At 35.2% G+C, this 20,499-nt stretch overlaps 1 protein-coding gene across 2 annotated transcripts in view; it reads left to right on the plus strand.

Moving 5' to 3' along the window:
* DENND1B (DENN domain containing 1B) overlaps nucleotides 1–20,499 on the plus strand; it is a gene marked incomplete at its 3' end in the record, with an annotated part of 148,173 nt that overhangs the window by 111,164 nt on the left and 16,510 nt on the right. For both annotated transcript variants that reach the window (XM_080349120.1, XM_080349121.1), the window contains 6 exons: nucleotides 6,144–6,245; nucleotides 12,328–12,418; nucleotides 15,879–15,919; nucleotides 16,735–16,803; nucleotides 19,243–19,299; nucleotides 20,115–20,225. In XM_080349120.1, the coding sequence (XP_080205246.1) occupies nucleotides 6,144–6,245; nucleotides 12,328–12,418; nucleotides 15,879–15,919; nucleotides 16,735–16,803; nucleotides 19,243–19,299; nucleotides 20,115–20,225 (471 nt within the window). The remainder of the gene's footprint in view (nucleotides 1–6,143; nucleotides 6,246–12,327; nucleotides 12,419–15,878; nucleotides 15,920–16,734; nucleotides 16,804–19,242; nucleotides 19,300–20,114; nucleotides 20,226–20,499) is intronic.

A 20,499-nucleotide genomic window follows, 5' to 3' on the forward strand; every position in this document is an offset into this window, starting at 1 on the left:
AAGGAATACGGTTTGTGCATGGTAGGGGGGGATGATGGAAAAAATTGTTGCACTATCATTTGATAAATGACTGAAAAATAATCTAGAACAAAATCTCATAGATGGAATGATGAATTATAGTATTTTTGTATATGATCTCATTCACGTGGAAGACTGCAGTCCATTTTGAGACAGTGGGTGAGATGCTTTGCCAGGGGAACGTGCATGGACTTCGGAGCATCTGCAGGAGTGGCAATGCAGCCACTCAAACCATTTTTTAATGGGGAGCTCTGCAGTACAGAAAGGCAAGTGGTCTGTGCGTGGTTGTGTGCACCCAGCCAGCAGCTCAGCGTGAGCCTTTGAGGAATCTGCAACATCAGGGATCACAGTTTTGATCACAAGAGTCTAAATCTGCTGAGGCATTGCAGTGATCAGAGTGTTGTGAGATAGGACCTTCTTACTTCATGTAAATGCATATACGTACTCAATTATGCTTATGTTGGGTGGTCACAACTTAGCCTTGAATGTTCCATTGCTCCTATTTTCTTTAGGTAGTCCAGCATTTGGGAGTTTCTCTTGTAATAATATAGCATGTTCCATGTTTCAGAATTGTGTGTGTAAGTGGGAGTTAGATACAGAGATTACAGTTCTGCAATTTCTGCCATTTTGTCAATCAATGTATGTGCAAGGTTGTGGGGTTTTTTTCGCTGCTTTACACATTTTCATGGGCAATTTTTAGGCATCCCTCCTTATATCAGGCAAAAGCCACGCCAGTCAAACATTTTAACAGCTCTGTGGTGGCTGGAGAAAATGGACCTTACACGGGTACTTGTGTAAACCTTGCAGATGAAAGCAAAGACTAGTAATTGTTTTTGATTGATCATATACAGTGTGGTCAGTAAATAAAACACTATATATGATGTAAAGAATTTTGAAACAGGTAATATACCCAGTCTATGTGTAGAGAGAGAGAAGTAGCTAAGAGAATGAGGAAGGAGCAGGAAAATAATGGATATAAAACTATTCACCAAGATAGACATTAATTTTAACATCATCAGGAAAAGAAGCAAAGCAGAAAAGTTGTTTGCTCCTAAGCAGGAGGGAATTCAGGTCTGATATTTCTATTTTTCTTATTTTTACAAAAAGGTAATTTGTCATGGCAAGATAAACATATTTCAAAGGTATGTAAAATAAATAAAACTTATTATTTCATGATACATCTCGTAAAAGATTATGGAATATAAGCAACAGTAACTAATTTTCTACCTTTGAGAAACTGGCTTTTATTCACAAATTAGCTAACAAAAGGTGAAGTCATTAAGAAAAATCACCTATTTGGGGAATAAGTCCTCAAAGCTCTTGATGTTAAAACAAACGAAGTAAACTGGGGATAGCTTTGTTTTAAGTTATGATGGTTGTAACATCACTCATCAGAAATTAAGCAATGAAGAGCAAAGGCTAATGGCTTGCTCCGGAATGCTCAGCAGTAGGAGTTCATGGTCTCATCACCACGCCAGGGGTGCCGAGATAACTCCCAGCTTGAAGATAGCCCGACCTGTCAGACCTCGCTTTAATTGAATGCTAACTGGAGTGCTTTGGGCCAATATTGACACTATTTTAAGTAGAGACATCGTCTCTCCAACAATATGCCATAAATCAAATTAATACAATTAAATGTTACATTAGGAAAAAGAAGAGATGTTAAGATTCAGAATGCACATGAATTACTTAAGAATGAATAAGTAATGATTGCTTATAGTTGAGTTTCAAAATGAAACCTGTTGAGGACAAGTATCTCTTGAAATGGGCATTGACTTGTTCACCTTTCCCCCAAGAGTTAGGCATTAAAAGTACAGCAGGGTACAGAAACAGAGTAATGAAATGCCAGAACATAGTTTGTGTTTAAATCCAGAACCAGCCCTTGTAATATCTGTTATGACTATTCATTGTGACTTCCATGAGAATTTTATTTTACATTTTGAAAACTATATTGTTTAGTTTGTCTTAGGGACCATAGTTAGTCCTTGATTGAAAATAGATATTGTATTAGTAGGAGCTGTTGTAGGGTTTAATTATAACTATAGGAAATATTAGCACATCTGAATCTTTTTTTGGGTAGAGTGCAAGAAATTTGCAAAATATGCAGAAATTTTTTTGTAATTTTAAATGGTACCTTCCTAGTAGAATTATAGGTCATACTCTGTTGTCCCCTGGCCTTTATCTCTGAATGTTGTGACAGCAGATGAAATTTCGGCTTTGTGCTTCCTTGATTTTAAAAAGAGAATTTTAATATCAAAACCAAAATGGTGTTTAAAAATGTGTGTGTGTTTTTCTTTTCTTTTGTTTTTGTTTTCTATATATGTATTTTACAAAACCAAACAAGCTATGGCCGTACCTACCTACTTTATACTCTTCATCTGATAAGTGAGAGTTACCATATGAAACAGTATTAATTATAGGAATAGTACAAAGAGTCATCTTATCTAGAGCGGTATGAATATTTTCTGAATTAAAGAATTAAAAGGTTTGTACTTTGTGTTCAAGTTAAATATCACTAGATTTAGAAAGCACACACGTGCTTTCTAATCTAGATATTTTTTCCTTTAAAATGATCATGCTGTTTTAGCTCACTGTCTTCACATTCCATTGAGGTCTGTATAAATAGCTTGCTTAAAATGTGAATGTAGCTTAGAGTAAGAAATTCCCGCTGTGTGTGGCAAGCTATGAAAGGGGAAGAAAATTCTATAGCAACTGTTGTTAAAAGGACAGTTATCTTGTTTGGGCAGAGATTGTTTGGTCTGAGTATTAGCTGTCTACTTTTCAGTATAGGGTCCCCACTGGGTTTTGATTGAACTTGTTTTGAAAGTACATTGTAGATCAATACAACAAGGGCCATTTGATGGTCTAGTAGTTAAATATCAGTGCAGCATTCCTCCAAAATTCAGTTTCTAAAGGTACCCAGTTGTATTTGCAGAGATGAGAATGTTATAAGCTTTGTGTATGAAAACTTTTAGAGCTATTTATATTGATTCAATAACTTATTTTTTAAATAGCACTTCAAAAGACTTTGTGTTTACAGTAGTAATCTCGAAGATTTGTAAAAGTTGTATTTGGAAAACCATTTTCTTGTTCAGAGCCTTGAACAAATAAAAGAAGCTAGGAGTTAATTGTATTATTTAATGCAGTTTCACTAAAGTTACAGCAGATACACTGAGAAAACTTCAATGTGGAATTTCCACAGGTTTCAAAAGATTTTCTCATTTCATGTGCCGAACAGGTAGGAGCTTTAAACCTACTCAAATTTTTTAAAGCAACCTTGCTATCAGTAGGTTCAAATAACGTAGATAACTTTTGGATGTGAACTCTTTCTAAATAAATTTTCAGCTAAGGAATAGCTTTGGTTATGCTGTCTCTGAACTGTACTGATAAGGGAGCAGACTCACCAATGCATGAGTGCTTAGCAAGTATCTGAAGTATCCGGTGATTAAGAGAAAGTATTTGGGAAAATATTACAGCCAGGCACTACAGCTGTGTGTTGAACCACTATTTCCTGGTGTTCTGTTCCACAGCTCAGGCCGGAGAAGTGCCATCAAATAAAATTCTTCCCAGGCTGATGTGGAGGGAGAGCAAGCACGCCTGCCTTCTCTGCTGCTGGGAGATAACCTCTCCCTTTCTCTTTCATCTTATAGAAGACAATTGGGAAAGTGGCAGTGGAGGTGTAGCTTAGGTTATATTTTTTCTGAATAGTGTATTTGGAAAATATGATTTTCTCTCTGTTTCTAAATTCTATGTTTCATAGTATGTCTTGAGCTATCATCTAGGCAGTTCTGCACTCCCACAAAGACTTCGTATTTCCATAAATCATTGTGTAACAACAACAAAATATAAATATATAAATAAGGAGTTGTTAGAGTCTGCTGCCTTTAGATTTTTTGGAAGAACGACAGAACTGAGAAGAGAGTCTGCCCTGAGGAACACTGTGTCTTGTACCACCATGTCTCATGGAGACGATTCCATTTGTTTTGATGCACTACAAATTTGCTAAGTAGCTTGGGGTCATCTTCTAAAGACAAGAGTCTTTAGGAGCTCAAGAATAGCTAATGCAAAGTGGGTCAGGAAGGCAGTGCTATTTGAAGTACCGCAAACAATCCAAGCTGTGTGACAGATCCAGCATGTCCTGCGTGTGCATCGTGCCTACCAGTTGTATTGGGATAGGTAGCAGGTGGGGTGACTTAGATGCTCCTCCTGGAGATGTGATTGACACTGTGCTACCTGCTGTACTGAGATGCGTTTGCACATCACAGCATTCCAGCTACTCTGTGAATGGAGATTTGTGTTCGATAAATGTATAGCTTCTAGTTCTTCCAGTGAGGTTTCTTTTCTAAAATCAGAGGCTCCTTAAGAAGGATGTAAAACTTAAAACCAAGTTAAACATGAACTTAAGCACTTTGCTGAGTAGGGTTCGAACTCCTAAAAGGGAGACTTCAAAAGAGGGAAGCTTTTGATGCTATAAGAATATGATTTTAAAATAGCATTACAGTGTTTTTACTACATTTCCCTGCATCATGCTTGAGCAATTTGAAAACAAAGTGCAAGGTGTAAAGAGCAGTGGAAAATGATTTAGAGCCACTTCACCACACTCAGCTATGCACATACACTTTGTGATATTCTGGAAGCACATAACTGCACAGCCAGGGGTACGAAAGGCAAGTGGGTACAAAAGGGAATTAGGTACGATAGGGAAATGCAGGAAGTAGTGTTTGTGGTTAAATTAAACAAGGCTGGGAGCAGAAACCTGTGGTTGGCAGGGGCATGAATAAATTTGTCTTGAAAGTGGCTAGCAGTTGGAGCTGTTGTGAAGAGCAGTGTAGCAGCCGTCTCTCATCATTTTTCTTTTGAATGGCTGAGGTGTCTTTTATTCTGCTGTGGGACTGCACTGTATGTGTAGCTTTTGGGTAGTAAAATATTCTGTGGTAGATTTTGATGTGGCATTTTGCTGGATTCCAAATTTTCTGTCTTTGAGACCTTAGGCAGTTGGTTTGTAACCCAGTAGTTAGTTTGGTCATGTAAGCTTGGGTGAGAGGCCTTTTGGCTTTAGTGTGAAATCAGTTCAGGTACCTTGGTCACTACACAAGCTTTGTAATGTACCTATTACTTACCAGTTAAGTCAAACAACTTCAAGTAATTATTACAAAGTATTGACAAGAATAACAGAATTAGAGGGAATGCTCATCAGAAACATCCAGTGCTCTATGCACACTGAAGACAGCAAATTTTAAATGAAATTAAGGAATAACAAAGGAGTTCATTTCATGGTTTATAAAGAATCTTATTTAGTATCTTTTGGGTTTAAATTAGCGCAGTTTTCAGTAATAATTTTTTCAACTAACACTTTGTTTTCATTGAATACTACTTTATCTTCTTTCATCATCAAAGTGGTTTTGTATAGGGTTTCTGGTAACTATAGGCTATACATTTTTTTTCCATGTTGGGTAAATACGTTTTATTGTATTGAACATTAATCTCATCTATTCAGACTTTCTCCATAAAAATATTCCTAAAACTTTGGAGCTTTTATTTTGTGTAAAAATAAAATAGACACGGATTTCAATAATTACCTATTAAGTCAGCAGTATATTTATCAATCTTCTCATGTTTTGGTATAATAAATATAAAAATAATTTGACGCAGGTATACGTTTTTGGACTGAGAGTTTCACTTTGCTTGTATTGCTGGCTTAGCATGTCAGAGAATCAGAGTAATGCTGAACAATAATGTGTGTTGAATTATTTGAATCAGTGTACCTGCTCTTCCTGAAAATTTGAACCACTTCTGTGACATTTTTCTTGAAGGATGCTATAAAAGTAACGTGAACCACTTATATTTTCCTTGCAACATATATTTTGTGGACTGACTTCATAAAACAGGGGTTCAATTGCAACATGTATTTTGAGAATTATTTAAATGTTGTGTGAAGATTTGGGGCTCTTTTTGTTGTGGTCTATGTCTCTTTAATTGGATGCATGTTTATCAAGATTGCTTCAAAGGGAATATTTGTATGTACTGACTGTTAAGAAATAAATTTATAATGAGGAATTTTAAATAAATCAACATATTTTTTATACACTGGTTATCATCTAACCTTTTCTGTTTAAATTTTTTAGGGAGAGCCTATAACTTTCTGTGAGAGTAGTTTTGTGAAGCATCGTTCCAGTACTACTAAGCAGTTCCTGGAAACTGCTGTTAATCTTCAACTGTTTAAACAGGTATGAGTTGGTATATAACCCATGTTTAATGATTTTCTTCTAAACATACCTATATTTAAATACGTTTTCCTTTCTGTCAGTTTATGAAACTCTGGGATAAAATATGAGTACACATACTTTGGATACAGTTATCCCAGTTTTGTTGCACTTTAAATTCTTCAGTTATAGTGAAAAAGCAGGGGGGAAGCTCAACAAAAAAATAACCCCAGGCTGCAGAGCCAGTGCAGCATCTCTTCAGAGCCAGTCAGCATCTCATCCAAACAAGAAGAGCCATGCATCTCCCAGCTTGATGGTTTAACTTCATTTTCAACTCTCTTGGCTCATGACCAAAGAACCTAAACAACATAGTTTTCTTTAAAGATTGGATTTGTACTGTAATTGCAGTTTTCACTGCTAGACGTTTTGAAGTATGCGCACAGAGAATGTTACAAACCCAAGCCATGGGGGTGGCCTGATGAATTTTCTAGCTGATAGTACAGATTTTGAACTAACAGAGAACAAATTGTTGAATATCTGGCACAGCTCGGTCATAGTTTTATTACAGTCTTTGAAATGAACTTTTTTCTTTACTTTTATTCTGTAACTCTCTTTTTTCCCCCTTTTTGTAACATGACTCCATTGCATCAAAAGGATGTTAAGAAACTTATAACTAGATTTTTAGGAAAATCTGAATGAAACGAGAAGACTCATAGAAGTATACATTTGCCTGCAAATACCTAGAATGATTGAGACATGGGAGTTCATGTTTAAATAATCTGCTGGACTTCTTTGAAGATATACTACTATGATAGATAAGGAAAATTCATTATATGTAGTATCTTCTGCTTTTCAAAAAACATTTGGTGTTAATCAGAGGCTAGTGTCTAAAGTGAAGATTTATGCAAGGATGATAGTTTGTAGAAGTCCTGTGAAACTGTTTCTCTTAATTGTAAAAAAATAAGGAAATACTGGTCATAGAGTTGGCATAATTTAGTTTTACCGTGTTTTATTTTATACAATAACAAAATGTCAATAAAAATACAAAATAATAAAGAAGAAATCTAAAACCTTTTGAAGCACGTATGATTGAAATTGAAAGAGGTAACGGAGTAAACAGTATTGCTTATGTTTTCTGTACCTCAATGTAATAAGCTAGCATAAAACTTTCTTAATAGAAAGCTGCCTACAAGCAATGTTTCCAAGTTGTCATACTTCTACTGCTAAAGCAAGACCTTGAGCTGTAAGAAAAAGGTTTAACTCCACTGAAATGAATGGGCTTGTCCATGTGGCTCTGTGCTTACCCATTACATTTTAATATGTGTTCAATTAAACAGAATCAGTTTACAGTTTGTTTATAGCTTGTTTTAATTTTATTTCAACTAAAGGAAATAATATATTTTAGAGGATTAGGAAATAGTAACAATTTTGATGATGTGTGTGGTTTACTAGTAATAGTAATAATTCTTTTTCATTCCTCTACTTTCTGTTGCGAAGGTTACTCCCACTTTTTCAGCTAATCCTTAGCCCAGCTGCATCTTCTCCAGTTCTTGCCACTGACAAATGGGCTGTTTTCAAAGTTGTTTGTGTTCAAAAAGCCTAAACTATATTTTATTCTGTTTGGGAAATCTGTTGAGTAGAAAATAGTTCTTAGAAGCAGCCTTAAACCTAGAGGAAGCAGAAAATGGGTACTTTAAATGAACCTTTTTTTGCTGTGACTGACAAGCAAGCTATATTTGTGCCATTTTATAAAATCTTTCCTCTGTCCACTTTTCTTTGTAAGTTTCTAGTCTTTTCCCCCTTTCTCCTACATTAAAACATGTTCATTCCTCTTATTTAGCCACTCTTTTAATTTTGGAAGGAAGCTGTAGTATCTTTTCACCAAATTACCAGGAAATCATTGTTGGAATAAATTGTGGAATTGAGTCTTTGTGTTACTCTCATTCAGATTATTTTCATGTTCAACATCGTCTGTTTTTATTTTGTATTGCATTTTGATGTGCTTCCTATTAATTTTGATGTGCTTCTTATTAATAATATCCCCAAATGTATTGGCACATGCCAATCTTTTGTAAAAAATCATTAACTAACATGTAAACAAGGTCAATCCCAACACATCCTTAAATACCATGACGGGTGACATTTTCCTTTCATTACAAGCTGTCTGCTCTTTCCTGGGCCAGTCCTGGTCTAACCTAAAGTTCAGTATATTGCTCATGTACTCTGCTTTTGTTTCATCTGAACTAGTATTTGAGGCACATACAAGAGGCTTTTCTGTGGTATAAATAAATTACATTTCTTTAACTGGAAAATTAATTGTCAAAGACACTGTGAGAACCACTGTTTTGATATATCTTTCTGTTTACTCATTTACCATTTCCCCCCCCAAAATCTATTTGTAATCCTCATCAAATTGTTAAAGACAAACTGACAGACCAGTACTTATTACCACCTTTGGTTTTTAAGTAGTAGTACTGTTATAATTCACTTCAACTGTGCTCCTTTACCTTGGTAGAGTCATACATTTTTTTGTGCTTCTAGATATATGTGCTGGTTTCCTTAGAAACATGTAACAGAAGTGAATCTAGGGGGTTTTTTTTCCTTAAGTTTCATTCCTCAGGTATTATAATGTCCATTTCTGTATCTCATTTTCATTTTTATTCCCTCCAGCGTCATCGTCTTAACTGAAAACTGAGACAGGATATTTTTGGCAAGGACTGTGCCTAGATTATCTTTTAGCCTCAAACCATTCTCTTGGTCTTATAAATTATGGAGATGTCTTTTAAATCAGGTTGATGACTTCACTTTTTTGGAAGCTGAAAGGACTGTTTATATTTCTCTGAAGCAGAACACACCAAGTCTTTATGCAAAAGATACATTTTCAAGGAATTCTTATGAGTTATTCGTGGTAAATGCCCTGATCACAATCACAGTGACGTGTGAAATTCAATTTCCTGCAATTTGTTGGCTTTAATTTTCTCAAGCTGTCTTCTGCCCTGAATAGATTTAATTTTAAAAACTCCAGTTATCATTATTCTTAAATATTTAGGATATTTAATAATATTTTTAAAAATATTTAAAACTAAATTACTGTTATTTACATATTAAATATTCTTATTTCTTGATTATTCTGTATATGACCATTTTTCTTCGACTTAAATGTTTGATCTCTTAATCTGTATACTTATATTACTTCTTTTCTCTCTCTTTTTTTTTCCCACATCTTTTGTATTTGTACCATTATATACGCAATTTATTTGTTAGCTTTTTCTGAGTCTTAGAAAGACCCCCCCTTTATTTAGGGTAACATGGAACGTAGCTAGTCTTCATTTCAAGCTGCAAACAGAAGCAATTAATAGTTGCATCTTACACGTCAAATAGTTCTGATGAGCGGCCAGGGAAAATATTAATTCACTCTTAGAACGAACATGAAGCCTAATGCTAGACCATCTCATTAAATAATGTAGTTTTATAAGTAATGTAATTGGCAACATTTATTGGGATTTGTTCCTAAAATGGTGGAAAGTGCTAACTGAATGATGAATGCAGGATTAGGACTTGAAAAATCATAAGTCTTTGAAAATTACTGGTAATTTCAGATTTCATTTACAAGCTGTATGAGTTGAGCTCTCTTATTACAACCTCTTGAGCTGTTATTGTGTAGAAATCACATTTATGATGTTTTCTTTGCTTCTGTTAACTTTTTATTTTTAATAATGGGTGAATTAACTTGGAATTTTTACTCCTGCCTAAATATATGATTGGATTTAGCTCACAAACATCATCTCTCCTCTCCCACAACCAACCTTTTATCACCTGTGCAACAAGATCTTCTGAAGTGGATATAGTCTATAGTTTGGTTTTAGAATTCAAAATTATGTAAGGATTGTGGTAGTTCTGGTTTTAGTCAGCTTAAAATCCAAGACTAGCACTGGAATTACTAGTTTTTCATTGAAAGCAGTAGTCAGCCAGGGGCTCTCTGGATCTCAAAGTGAGTGCATTTCTTGAAATAGCAGACCGAGACTTTTTAAGAGAGTGTGGGTTTGAAAAATGGGAGGAGAAAACCATGAAGTCTATGTGTGATTCCACGTGCTATTCTTTTCACGTAGTAATTGAAGTGCATCCATTAACAGTAAATTGCTCAAAAGTAATAACTGCTACTGCCTCTACTACCTCATATCATTTCCTTTAAATAATGTCTCCAATATCTTTTTGCTAGCAGTTCTGTTTGTCAGTATTTACATTAAATACTCAGTTGGAATGGTCCTCTATAAACTAAAATTCAATCAGTGTCTCAGCCTTCTGTTGATAGGATTTTACCAAATGATGAGTATGTCTATAAATCTTACGTTAGTTTATAGTATGGAATGAATTCATAACTTTCCGTAAAGAGATAATGTCTTACAGTTCAAAGGCTGGCGATAGGAGGGGGATGTTGTGTGTGTGTGTGGGGGCAGGGGGGGGGGGCGTGGTTCAATAGCAGTAGCTAAAGATGCTCTTATCTCTTTTTCTTACTGTGAAATAATCCAGTGATCCCATAGTGGTCTGACCATGAACCAGCCTATTTGGAAAACAGCCAACTTGAAGTAAAATGAAAAAATAAGAAGGAATTTAGGCAAGAAAGAAAAAGAATTGGTTATCCTTCTGCTTGCCTTATTCTTGCTGCCAGAATTCTTGTACTTTGAGAAAATAATTTGTTTCATGTCACTAGTCTGTTCATTGACAAGCATCAGATTGTCACTGACACTGTTTGGATAATCTGTGGTAAAATATGATATAGCCAAATAATTAATCTTGGTTAGTTCCTATGTGCTGTTTAGTACCAGTGACTCATAATTCTTGTTAGAAGATGAACTGTGTATAATTGGAAAAGTGCTTTCTCACTTTATCTCTCCGACTTGAGTTAGCTTCTTCAAAACAGAAAGGGAGGGATTGCTTCTTAGACCTTTAAGAATGTGTTCATTGTACTTCTTTGAAGCCTATTAATTCTTGAAAGGAATGTATTCATTCCTTCTGAAAGGTTTAATCATTAATTGTCGCCAATATTTTTTTATATGTTTGGATCATTTCAGTATTTCTATATGCACTTATATGTGGATGCAAATCCATGTGCTTGTGCTGCTGTAACCCTGCACAAGGATAGCTATTGTAATGTCCATCTGTAGCTGCAACTAACGTTAGTGGTCAAGAAAAGGAAAGGGCAAACATGTTGGAACTTGAAAATAAAGTGGTGTCAACCCTGAGCTGTGCTCAGTCAGGTCAAGACGCTCTTGGGGGGTCTGCCTTGGCATTGTACCTCACTTTATTTGGGGACTTCACCCATCACGCTCCCATGCATTTGAATGACATGTCCTTCAAAGCAGTGTGCATGCTGCCAGTCAAATCCAGCCTGCCACCACCAACAACCCGCAGCTTCCCTCTGTTGTTTCTGTGTGGATGGGTTTGCTACAATTTCCCTTCCGCACACTGTCCTTACAGAGTCACGTAAAACATGTACACTTTCAGTGGCTTTCAAGCAGACATCATAGACTGTCTTTTCTTTGAACTGAATGTGGTAAAGTATTTCCAGTTGTTCTAAAGGTACTTTCTATGCACAAGTTCTGCCTTGGTTCATACCCAGAAAGGGATACCACGGGGAGGTTTGTTTGTGTTCTGTTGTTGATGATGTGAAGTAAACTCAGGATTTCAAGACAGAACATCAGGAAGTGTCTCAATGATCTTTATTTGATTATGACTGCAAATCGAAGTTACCATTTGTAAGGAAATTATGTATTTTCATGCCATTAGAAAAGCAAAGAAAAGCTTGAAAGCCATTTAAAATATTTGTGAACAAAATTATGTGAAATTTCACTGACTATAACATTTTCCAAATCTGTTTGTAAATTTTGCATAAGGTATATAATTTACTTGATACATACAAAATACTCCAATATTGCTGCTGCTCATAGTTGCAACCGCTCTTGCAAAATCTGTCTAAAAGCAATATGTAATCCATAAGCCATATGTTGTCTTGAATATCCATATTCCATTATATAATGTACACATGGAAAACTGTAACACTGTTTAGCAATAGAGGGGCCAACAAAGTGTGACCTTTTTTTTTCAGTTTATTGATGGTCGGCTATCAAAATTAAATGCAGGAAGAGGATTCTCTGATGCTTTTGAAGAAGAAATCACAGCAGGAGGCTTTTGTGGAGGTACAGCATTAATTTAGGTGAACTCACTGATGATGCTTCTTTGGGAGCTGTTCAACATGATGATGTTCTGAGGACATCCTGTAAATTATAGAACTTATTAATCTTATTACTGCGTCATTGTATCCCTTCATTCTTGGAAAGGTTTTAGCCTTCAACAAATCACTGGTGGGACACATACTATTATGCATCTAGTTATGTCATTATATTAGGTGAAGACATGTTGTTTAAATCCAGTAAAATAATACTTAGATTTCAATATATGATGAAATATGACTATTATTTACATTTTCAACTGCACGTTTACATAACATGATAAATTGTATGTAAAGCAATGTTCAGATTTGTGCTGCAGAACTTTTTCTAGATAGTTATGTTTTCCATAAACACATCTTTTTTCACATCTAATTATTTCTGCAGTAAAGAAATCAGAGTAATTTCCTGAATTTTTGAAGAAATTTGTTTTCTCCAGCAACCATGTTACTCTAAAAAAAGGGGGAAATATTTAATGTTTTTCTATAATCTCATAAAGAACAGTGGAAGTTTACCTTCTTCATAAATAAGAATATTAGTCCTTGTGTTGTTTTCCTCAGCTGTGTTCGCTGACAAGTGTTGTAACACTTCACATTATCTAGCTTAAAAAGTTAACCCATATAGAAGAGCGTGTGCTGAATCCATTGCTGAATATTACAGGATTATTGATTACTGTCCTGTTAGACGTTTATTGCAGCTGTATTGTTATTTGAGGTATCATATTTGCTATCAAAATATTGGCTCAAAATGTGCATGACAGCACAAATGCTGTTTTATGTATTGCAGAAGCTTCCTCAGTAAATGGAGGTTACGTGATTTGAACAAATCCACTGAGTTGCATGTGGCAGCTTTAGACCATCTTCCTCTGCAAGACTGCCCTGAAATGGGCACATTTACAGGGGAAAGGATTTGGCCCCCATGGAGAAATCATCAAGTCATGCAGAGCAATCTTCACCTTCTGTAAAATACCATTTTTATGCTCAGAGTACATAAATCCTTTTGTTCAAGATTTTCACTGCCTTCTCCTGCCTCTCTGTGTCTTCTGTTATGATCTAGCACGTAATTTTTTTTAATCGATTAAAGTGTGGTTACTTATACAGAGATTTAGATATCTTCTACCTTTATGGGGTAACTTATGCTGCTCTGTAAACAGATTTTAGGCACTGAGCATCCAGTCTTCAGCTAGGTGGTGTGAGAATTCAGAGTTTGTTTGCTGGCTGCTGTAACACTGCACCAGAAGGTGGATGAAGCTGCTTTCTGGGCTGTGCAGTCTCACCTGGCGCTGCGCAGGAGGGGATGCTCGGCTGGCCCTGCCTACCTGCTTTTCAAGTCAGACAAGCTGTGTATTGCCAGGTTGTGGACAAATTGCTCAGGGCACTTATTCAGTATTTACATAACTGCTGTCTCATTATCGTTATGAAGTGCAGGGCTAGCAATATGTATGCAATTGAAGGTGACATTTGGTGATGCTAATGGGGTAGAACTATGATCTCCTTTGCAGAGTTAACTCCCATCAACTTTATCAGGAAGCCCAAGGTTTTTAAAAAACGGGTGAAACGCAGCTTTCAGAAAAGTCACAGAAAGTTTATGTAAGCTACAAGCTGTTAAAAGGACAGGTGAACATATTCTTAGCTATAGAGAGTATAATTTAGATATTACTGAATCAAATGGGAAATATTTATTTAAGTAATCTCTTTTTTAATTTGCATTTTTCCACGTATGTGAGCATAACTAAAACAGCACAAAAATTCATCTGGAAATCGGAGAATAAAATGTAGATTTTTTTTTTTCTTTTTTTTTTCCTCACTAAAATGTTCTAAAACTCATTTCCTTGTGACTGTATGTGAAAAGAAATTTGTCAGCCATCTTCATTACAGTTTGACTGTGCGCTTAACAACTATAAGACAGTTAAACTTTTTGGTGATTTTCTGTGATCTCATTTACTGTCTCTGGTAACTGCTGAAGTCACAGGCTGAGACAGAGAAAGCTGAGGTGGGGAAGAAGTCCCTGATAAGGACAGCACAAGCCAGATGATAAATTAATATTTTTGATAAGAATTTGAAGTTATGAAATGTCATGTTAGAGAAAGTACATGTGGTTCATTGAAATTTCATTGACATACCAGCATGGTTAAATTTCACCTTACTACATGTTATTTGCATGTTACTTTCTCTAGCACTTCCAGGGAGCCAGAATGAAGAAGTAAAAAATTAGTCATTTTTGCTTTAGGTTGCTCTTTGATGTTCTTACTGGCAATAGGACCATAACGATCATCAGGTTCTCTCCTTTCTAAGCAAGCATTGCTTTGACTTGTGTCATTATTCCCGAGAGCTGGGCTGTATCAAAATTGCTTGTAAACAAGCTCATGGAATGGGTGAAAGTGCCTGATCTGAGTATCAACAGCTCCGTTCTTGCACCTCATTGAGAAGTTTAGGAATACCTTTTACAGTGAGCCAGCTCATTTTCAGCGTGTTCTAGGAGACTGCTTTGTCTTTCCACCAGGCCTAATTGACTGATTATTGCAAAGCTTAAGAAGTTTTGAGAACTCCCGTTAAAAGGCTGTAACGTCAAGGCTGTATCAGTATGATCCTTTCAAAATGGATTAACTCTCTGTTTGAATCTTCAGCATTCTTGTCAACACAAGTGTCTGGTCTGGGGTTAGAAGCAGCTCACAGTACCAGAGCATTCAGGTGACAGATGTGTCTCAAACTTTCTCAGGAAGTGGGGACCCAATATTTGGTGTTCAGCTGAAACACTTTTGGGAATAGCACTCATTCCTTCAGCAAGTGCTTGGTTGAATTTAACCCTGTCCTTCATGGCCAGCTTAGGGACATGATGGTCCTCAGTAGTCCTACAGAAGCGAGTAGCTCTCACTTGCCTTTTAGAGGTTTTCCTTTGTGAAAGAAAGTAGACACAATTAATAATTTAAAATTATTTTTTCCGTCACAGGGGTATATAGATGTGCCATAATCCTTAGACTTTTCTCTTGTTCTTTTTCCTTGGGATGGTACCATCTGCAATCCATGCCATTTTTTACTAGAAAGTCTGCCCAGTGGGATCATTATGCTTGAATAGAGTTCATTATATATCATTCTTTATTTTGAGTTGGTGTTTTTATTTATAGACTTTTAAGCAATATGTTACCTATTGTAGTTTTAGTCTATCCTCAAAAAAACTCAGTGTGGTAAAAAGAAATAGTTTTATAAAGAAAACAGAAAACATGAAATGAGAGAGACCTGGGTATTTGTTTGTTTGTCTGTTTTTCTTATTGTACACATATTCTTGTCTTCAGGTTCCTTGTGTATCTGGGAAGAATGAAATTAATGAACGATCTTCTAAGGGAATTTTTTATGCAGGCTGTGAGGAGGATTGAAACGTTTTAAATGTTGAATGTATGTTGATTTTATTTCATTTTATGTTTTTCTTTCAGGAAATTCAAGATCTTATCAGCAGTGGATGAATACAGTGAAGGTATAAGCCTGGTTAAGTAATTATACTGGCCATCCTGTTGTTTAAATCTTTGTCCTTTTCTTTACATGTATGAAATGGTGAAAGTTCACACATTTGCAAGGAAAATATTTATTCTATAATAAAGAAGATGTCTATGGTATATGCAATATGTATATTTTTTTTTTCTTGAAGATTTAAAAAAAAATCCCACGCACAAAACAAATGCCAAAATGCACAGGGTTTTTCTGTCTGTATAGTCATGGACTTCACTGCTTTCTGTATCACGTTACATTCCATAACTGTGAATTAGGTGTGACAGTACAATTTGATATGAAGTTTATCACTTCTCGTAGATAGCAATTTCCTTAATATGGATTTGTGCAGTTTGGCTAGCAGAAGAGACCTTTGGTATAACCTTGTTATTCTGCCAGATTAGTAAAATATATTATTTTAGATTAAGAGAGTCCTTGTGTGATTAAACGAGATGGTTCTTGCTGTCAGGTCAAAGTATTTTTAAGTTGCATAATAAATATGATAGGAACACATGAAAAATAACCATAACTTCAGAATCTATTTTGAAATAGTAACAATGAATGAAGAATGAAAAGACATCATTCTGTTAGAATGCATTGATAAATGTGTCAGCTGCGATAGTGATGTCCTGTAACCCTTGTGTAGCTGCAGACAGCAGGTTGAGAGGAAACACAGCTGTGGTTATTCTTACTGACTTAAAAGGAAGATTATTTTTTACAGCACGCTGTTTATTTTTCCTTGCTGTTGTCTTAAGGTTTGACTTACATTGAAATGTTACTGAAAATGTTTTTTGTATATTTCAGAAAGGCGGTGCACTGATCAACACAGCAATGACCAAAGCCACTCCGGCTGTGAAAACAGCATATAAATTTGTAAGATCATCTATTTCAAATAAATAATACATAAAAATGCCACAACTTCCTATAGCCTCTTATATTTCCTGAATACCTAAAAACCTAAGTATTTTATAAATGTATTGTAGAAAAGCATAGAATGGTTTTAGCTTTGTTTTCTTGTCTAACACTAGAATTTAGAGTTGATACAGAGACTTCCAGATAGCTTGTGTGTAACGATAGACACTTTCAAAACATCAGTGTGCTCTTTTTGTTTCAATTATAATACATCCTATAAACATATTTGCATATAATTTAGATATTTGATACACGTCTATAAACTCTTCCTAATGTGGTGACGGCATGATTATAATATGAAAATGGAAATTCTCATTTGCACTAAGGTCCCATATCACAACACAGGCATTGCAAAATTAATGAGCGTAAAACTTTTTGTAAGTGTTACATTTATATGTAATATAAATATAGTGTTATAGCTTATAGTTATATAGTACATAGTGTTAACGTGATGTAGAGCTCTCTATTCGGAAGAGTTAAAGTTTGTGCTGGACAAATGGAGTCCTGGCTCACACAGATGCAATTTCACTTGGGCACCAAGTGCTACACTGTTGAAAAGATATGATAAAGCATCACTAATCTGTCCAGCAAGTCTTTTCTATCATCTGCTCTTTTAAAGATGATACTAGAATACTCATGTTTAACTGGATTTAATGCTTATACTTCTGAGCTTAAAAGATGTTGTTTTCAAAGACTGTCTAGCCAGTAAAGCATGTGAAATTATGCAGTATTATGCAGCATGGAGTAACAGCAATACCGTAAAATGAAGTGGGAAGTATTTTAAGGTCACATTTTTAATATATGGTAAAATACTTCAGGCTTCCTTTTTGCTTTTCCAAGTGTTTCACTAGTTGGAAGCATAATAAGCAGTCCTGAATAAATCAGTACATCAGTCTAAGCTAGTGTATTTTAAGTAAAGTTTTCAAACAGAATTTTTCATCTTACATCAATTGAAAAACACAGCTGTTGTGGAGAGAAATAGGTAAATAAATTAAATATATTTCATATTCATGGACTCATTTATAATTTAAAAAATGGTTCATTAACAGGTTATCTGCAAATTATTCTTTTTCAGTTTGTGCTAGCTTAGACTGTGGTTACATGATCTTCTCCCAGGCTTCCATTTTTATAATTATGTCCTTGATAATAAAGGTTCTTCAAAGTGAACTTCTGCGTATGCCAGGAAACACTGGTAAATTTTCTGATGATATGTGTGTATAAGGTATTCATATTTATACCCCGTTTAATGTCATATGCTCTTGCCCTTTACGGAGCTTACAACTAGAGAAATGAAATATGAATTTCTTAATTGCTAGATAACTGGTTGGTAGCCTTGAGTTACGTGCTTGGTACCATCCCTCAGAGTTAGAACAAAGCATTCCAAAATTCAAATGCTCTGAGCATGGTCTGGAAAGTTTAAAGTGGCTCTCAGGTTCGCATCTGCTACATGGCACCCCATTGTGCTGTTATTGAGCTTATAGATGTGTGATTTAAGGATCAAAAAGACTCTTCTGACCTCTTGATTCAAGAAAATGGTTTTCTTTTTCTGAATTTCCATGTACAGAAAGCCATAGAAAAATAGATGGTTTTCACATATATATGCCCTTGAATACATTTTAAAAGTCGTATTTTCAAGACAACCTTGAAAACTTCCCTGTTTTTTCCTGTATTCATATGAGAAAGATACCTTTTCTTCTATTAGGGTTAGGGTTTTTGGTGTAGTCTTTACCCATCTTTTCTTCTACTTCCCCTCCCCCACCTCTCTTTTTAATGTTTTTTAGCATAAATATATGCTATTCTGTATTGATAATTCATTTCTCTATTGAGGAACATTCTTGGCTGTTTTCTATGCAACAGTGATCCTTGGCTGCCTATTTTAATACACACAGAATTCTCCCCTAAATAGCAGCACGACACTGTTCAGCAACACTGGGCAAAATCTCCATCTGCATATGAAATCACTTCATTTCTCTTAAGATTGATGTTGTCCTGCAAGTTGCCAGACTGGAACACTGTAGCAGTCATCTTGAAAATCTGAACATTTTTCCAACATGCCTTACTGCTAAAATACCCTTTCAAATTTAAAGGGCCATTTCAAATAAAGGAGTGATATATATGACTGTTTTTAGCTGGTCCTTAGTAATACTGGAGAATTTTTGATTATGTATGTTTTCACAGCATTGCCATGCATGTAGTGAAAAAAATTCTTAAATATACAAGCAAAGTATGAATACATAAAATATACTGACAGTACATGTATGAAATCTGTGATAAAGGTTATTGCCTTTCTATATATCACCAGGTGTTTAAAAAAAAAAGGTAAAGAATGGCATCATGAAGCATGTTCCATGATTACAGCCAATGTCTCGCAGATCTACTTAAGTCCTTTTATTTTTCTAGGCAAAAAATCAGGCAAGGCAAGGAATAAGAGAAGTGAAGAGTAAGTTAAAACACAAGGTACGTAGTACACTTTTTACTTTCCTACATTGCTTCCTGTATCAGTTTGATGCTTATACTTTACAAATCACATGAGCTTTGTGTTTTTAGTGACTTTTGAAATATGCTTAGCCTTTTGTTCAACAATAGATTTTTCATAACGAGCCCTCTGGCAACTATCTGTCATTCTATGCATCCACTGAATAATCTCTTTATTGTTTGCATATTTTATCATAAAACAACAGAGGTCTTCAAAGGTACATTAACAGGATGTATGTTTTCATAAAGTTGATTGCTTTGATATCACAATCGAAGCCTTTGCTTCAAGCTGAGAATTTGAGATGGGAGAGTCTTACAGTATAATGTGTTTCAGAAGGTGTAGTTGTCCTTTCTGGTTTCATAAGATATGTGAACAATGGCAATGTTTAAAAATGAAGACAGAGTTTCATTTTGCAAAAGCAGCATTGCAGAAATAGCAGAAAAGATGTTTTAGGTATTTTGCAGCTGCTTTTCCCATTGAAAATTTTGTTTCCACTTCAGATTTTCTGTACGGAGAAGGAATCATTTTTTAGATATATTTTATGAAATTTTAAGAAAACTTAAAAAAACTCAAAAATATTTCCTAGACATTTGAACAATTCATCTCTTAAAGGACAATGTTGATAATTCAGCTTCTTTAAAAGCTAAATTTGTTTTTCTTACTACAGATGGTATTTTCATGACAGTAATAGATTGTGGCAAGATAATTTTGAATGCATTCTGCATGCATAATATGGAGGGTACGTTTGCAGATAATGATTATAAATAAAGGAATTTGAGTCTGTTTTGTTGCGTAGGAGAGTGAGGAAGAATGTGGAACTTGCAGCGCTGGTCGAGGACAGATTGCTCCTGTCTACATGTTGCATTATGAGAAAAGAGCAAACTCAGAAAAACGAAGACTGGCACAGGTAAGGCACCTGAAACTTGTGTTCTTATTCACATACATATGACACAAATTGTTTACCACTTAGAGCAACTCATCAGTGAATCTGATGAAGATTGTTTTACTGTCTGTGTTTAAATAGCGTGATTAAAAGGCTGCATTTCTAGAAATGCTGCTATACTGTTTGAATGGAGGAAAAATGCTACTTGTATTTCATCCCTGTTGAGAGGGAAAAAACCAGGGGATTTATAAGTATGGATCTGAGATTTAATTCTTAAACGGTATTTTTGATAAAGCCT

The sequence above is a fragment of the Nesoenas mayeri genome, assembly GCF_963082525.1.
Source record: "Nesoenas mayeri genome assembly, chromosome: 8".
NCBI lineage: Eukaryota > Metazoa > Chordata > Aves > Columbiformes > Columbidae > Nesoenas > Nesoenas mayeri.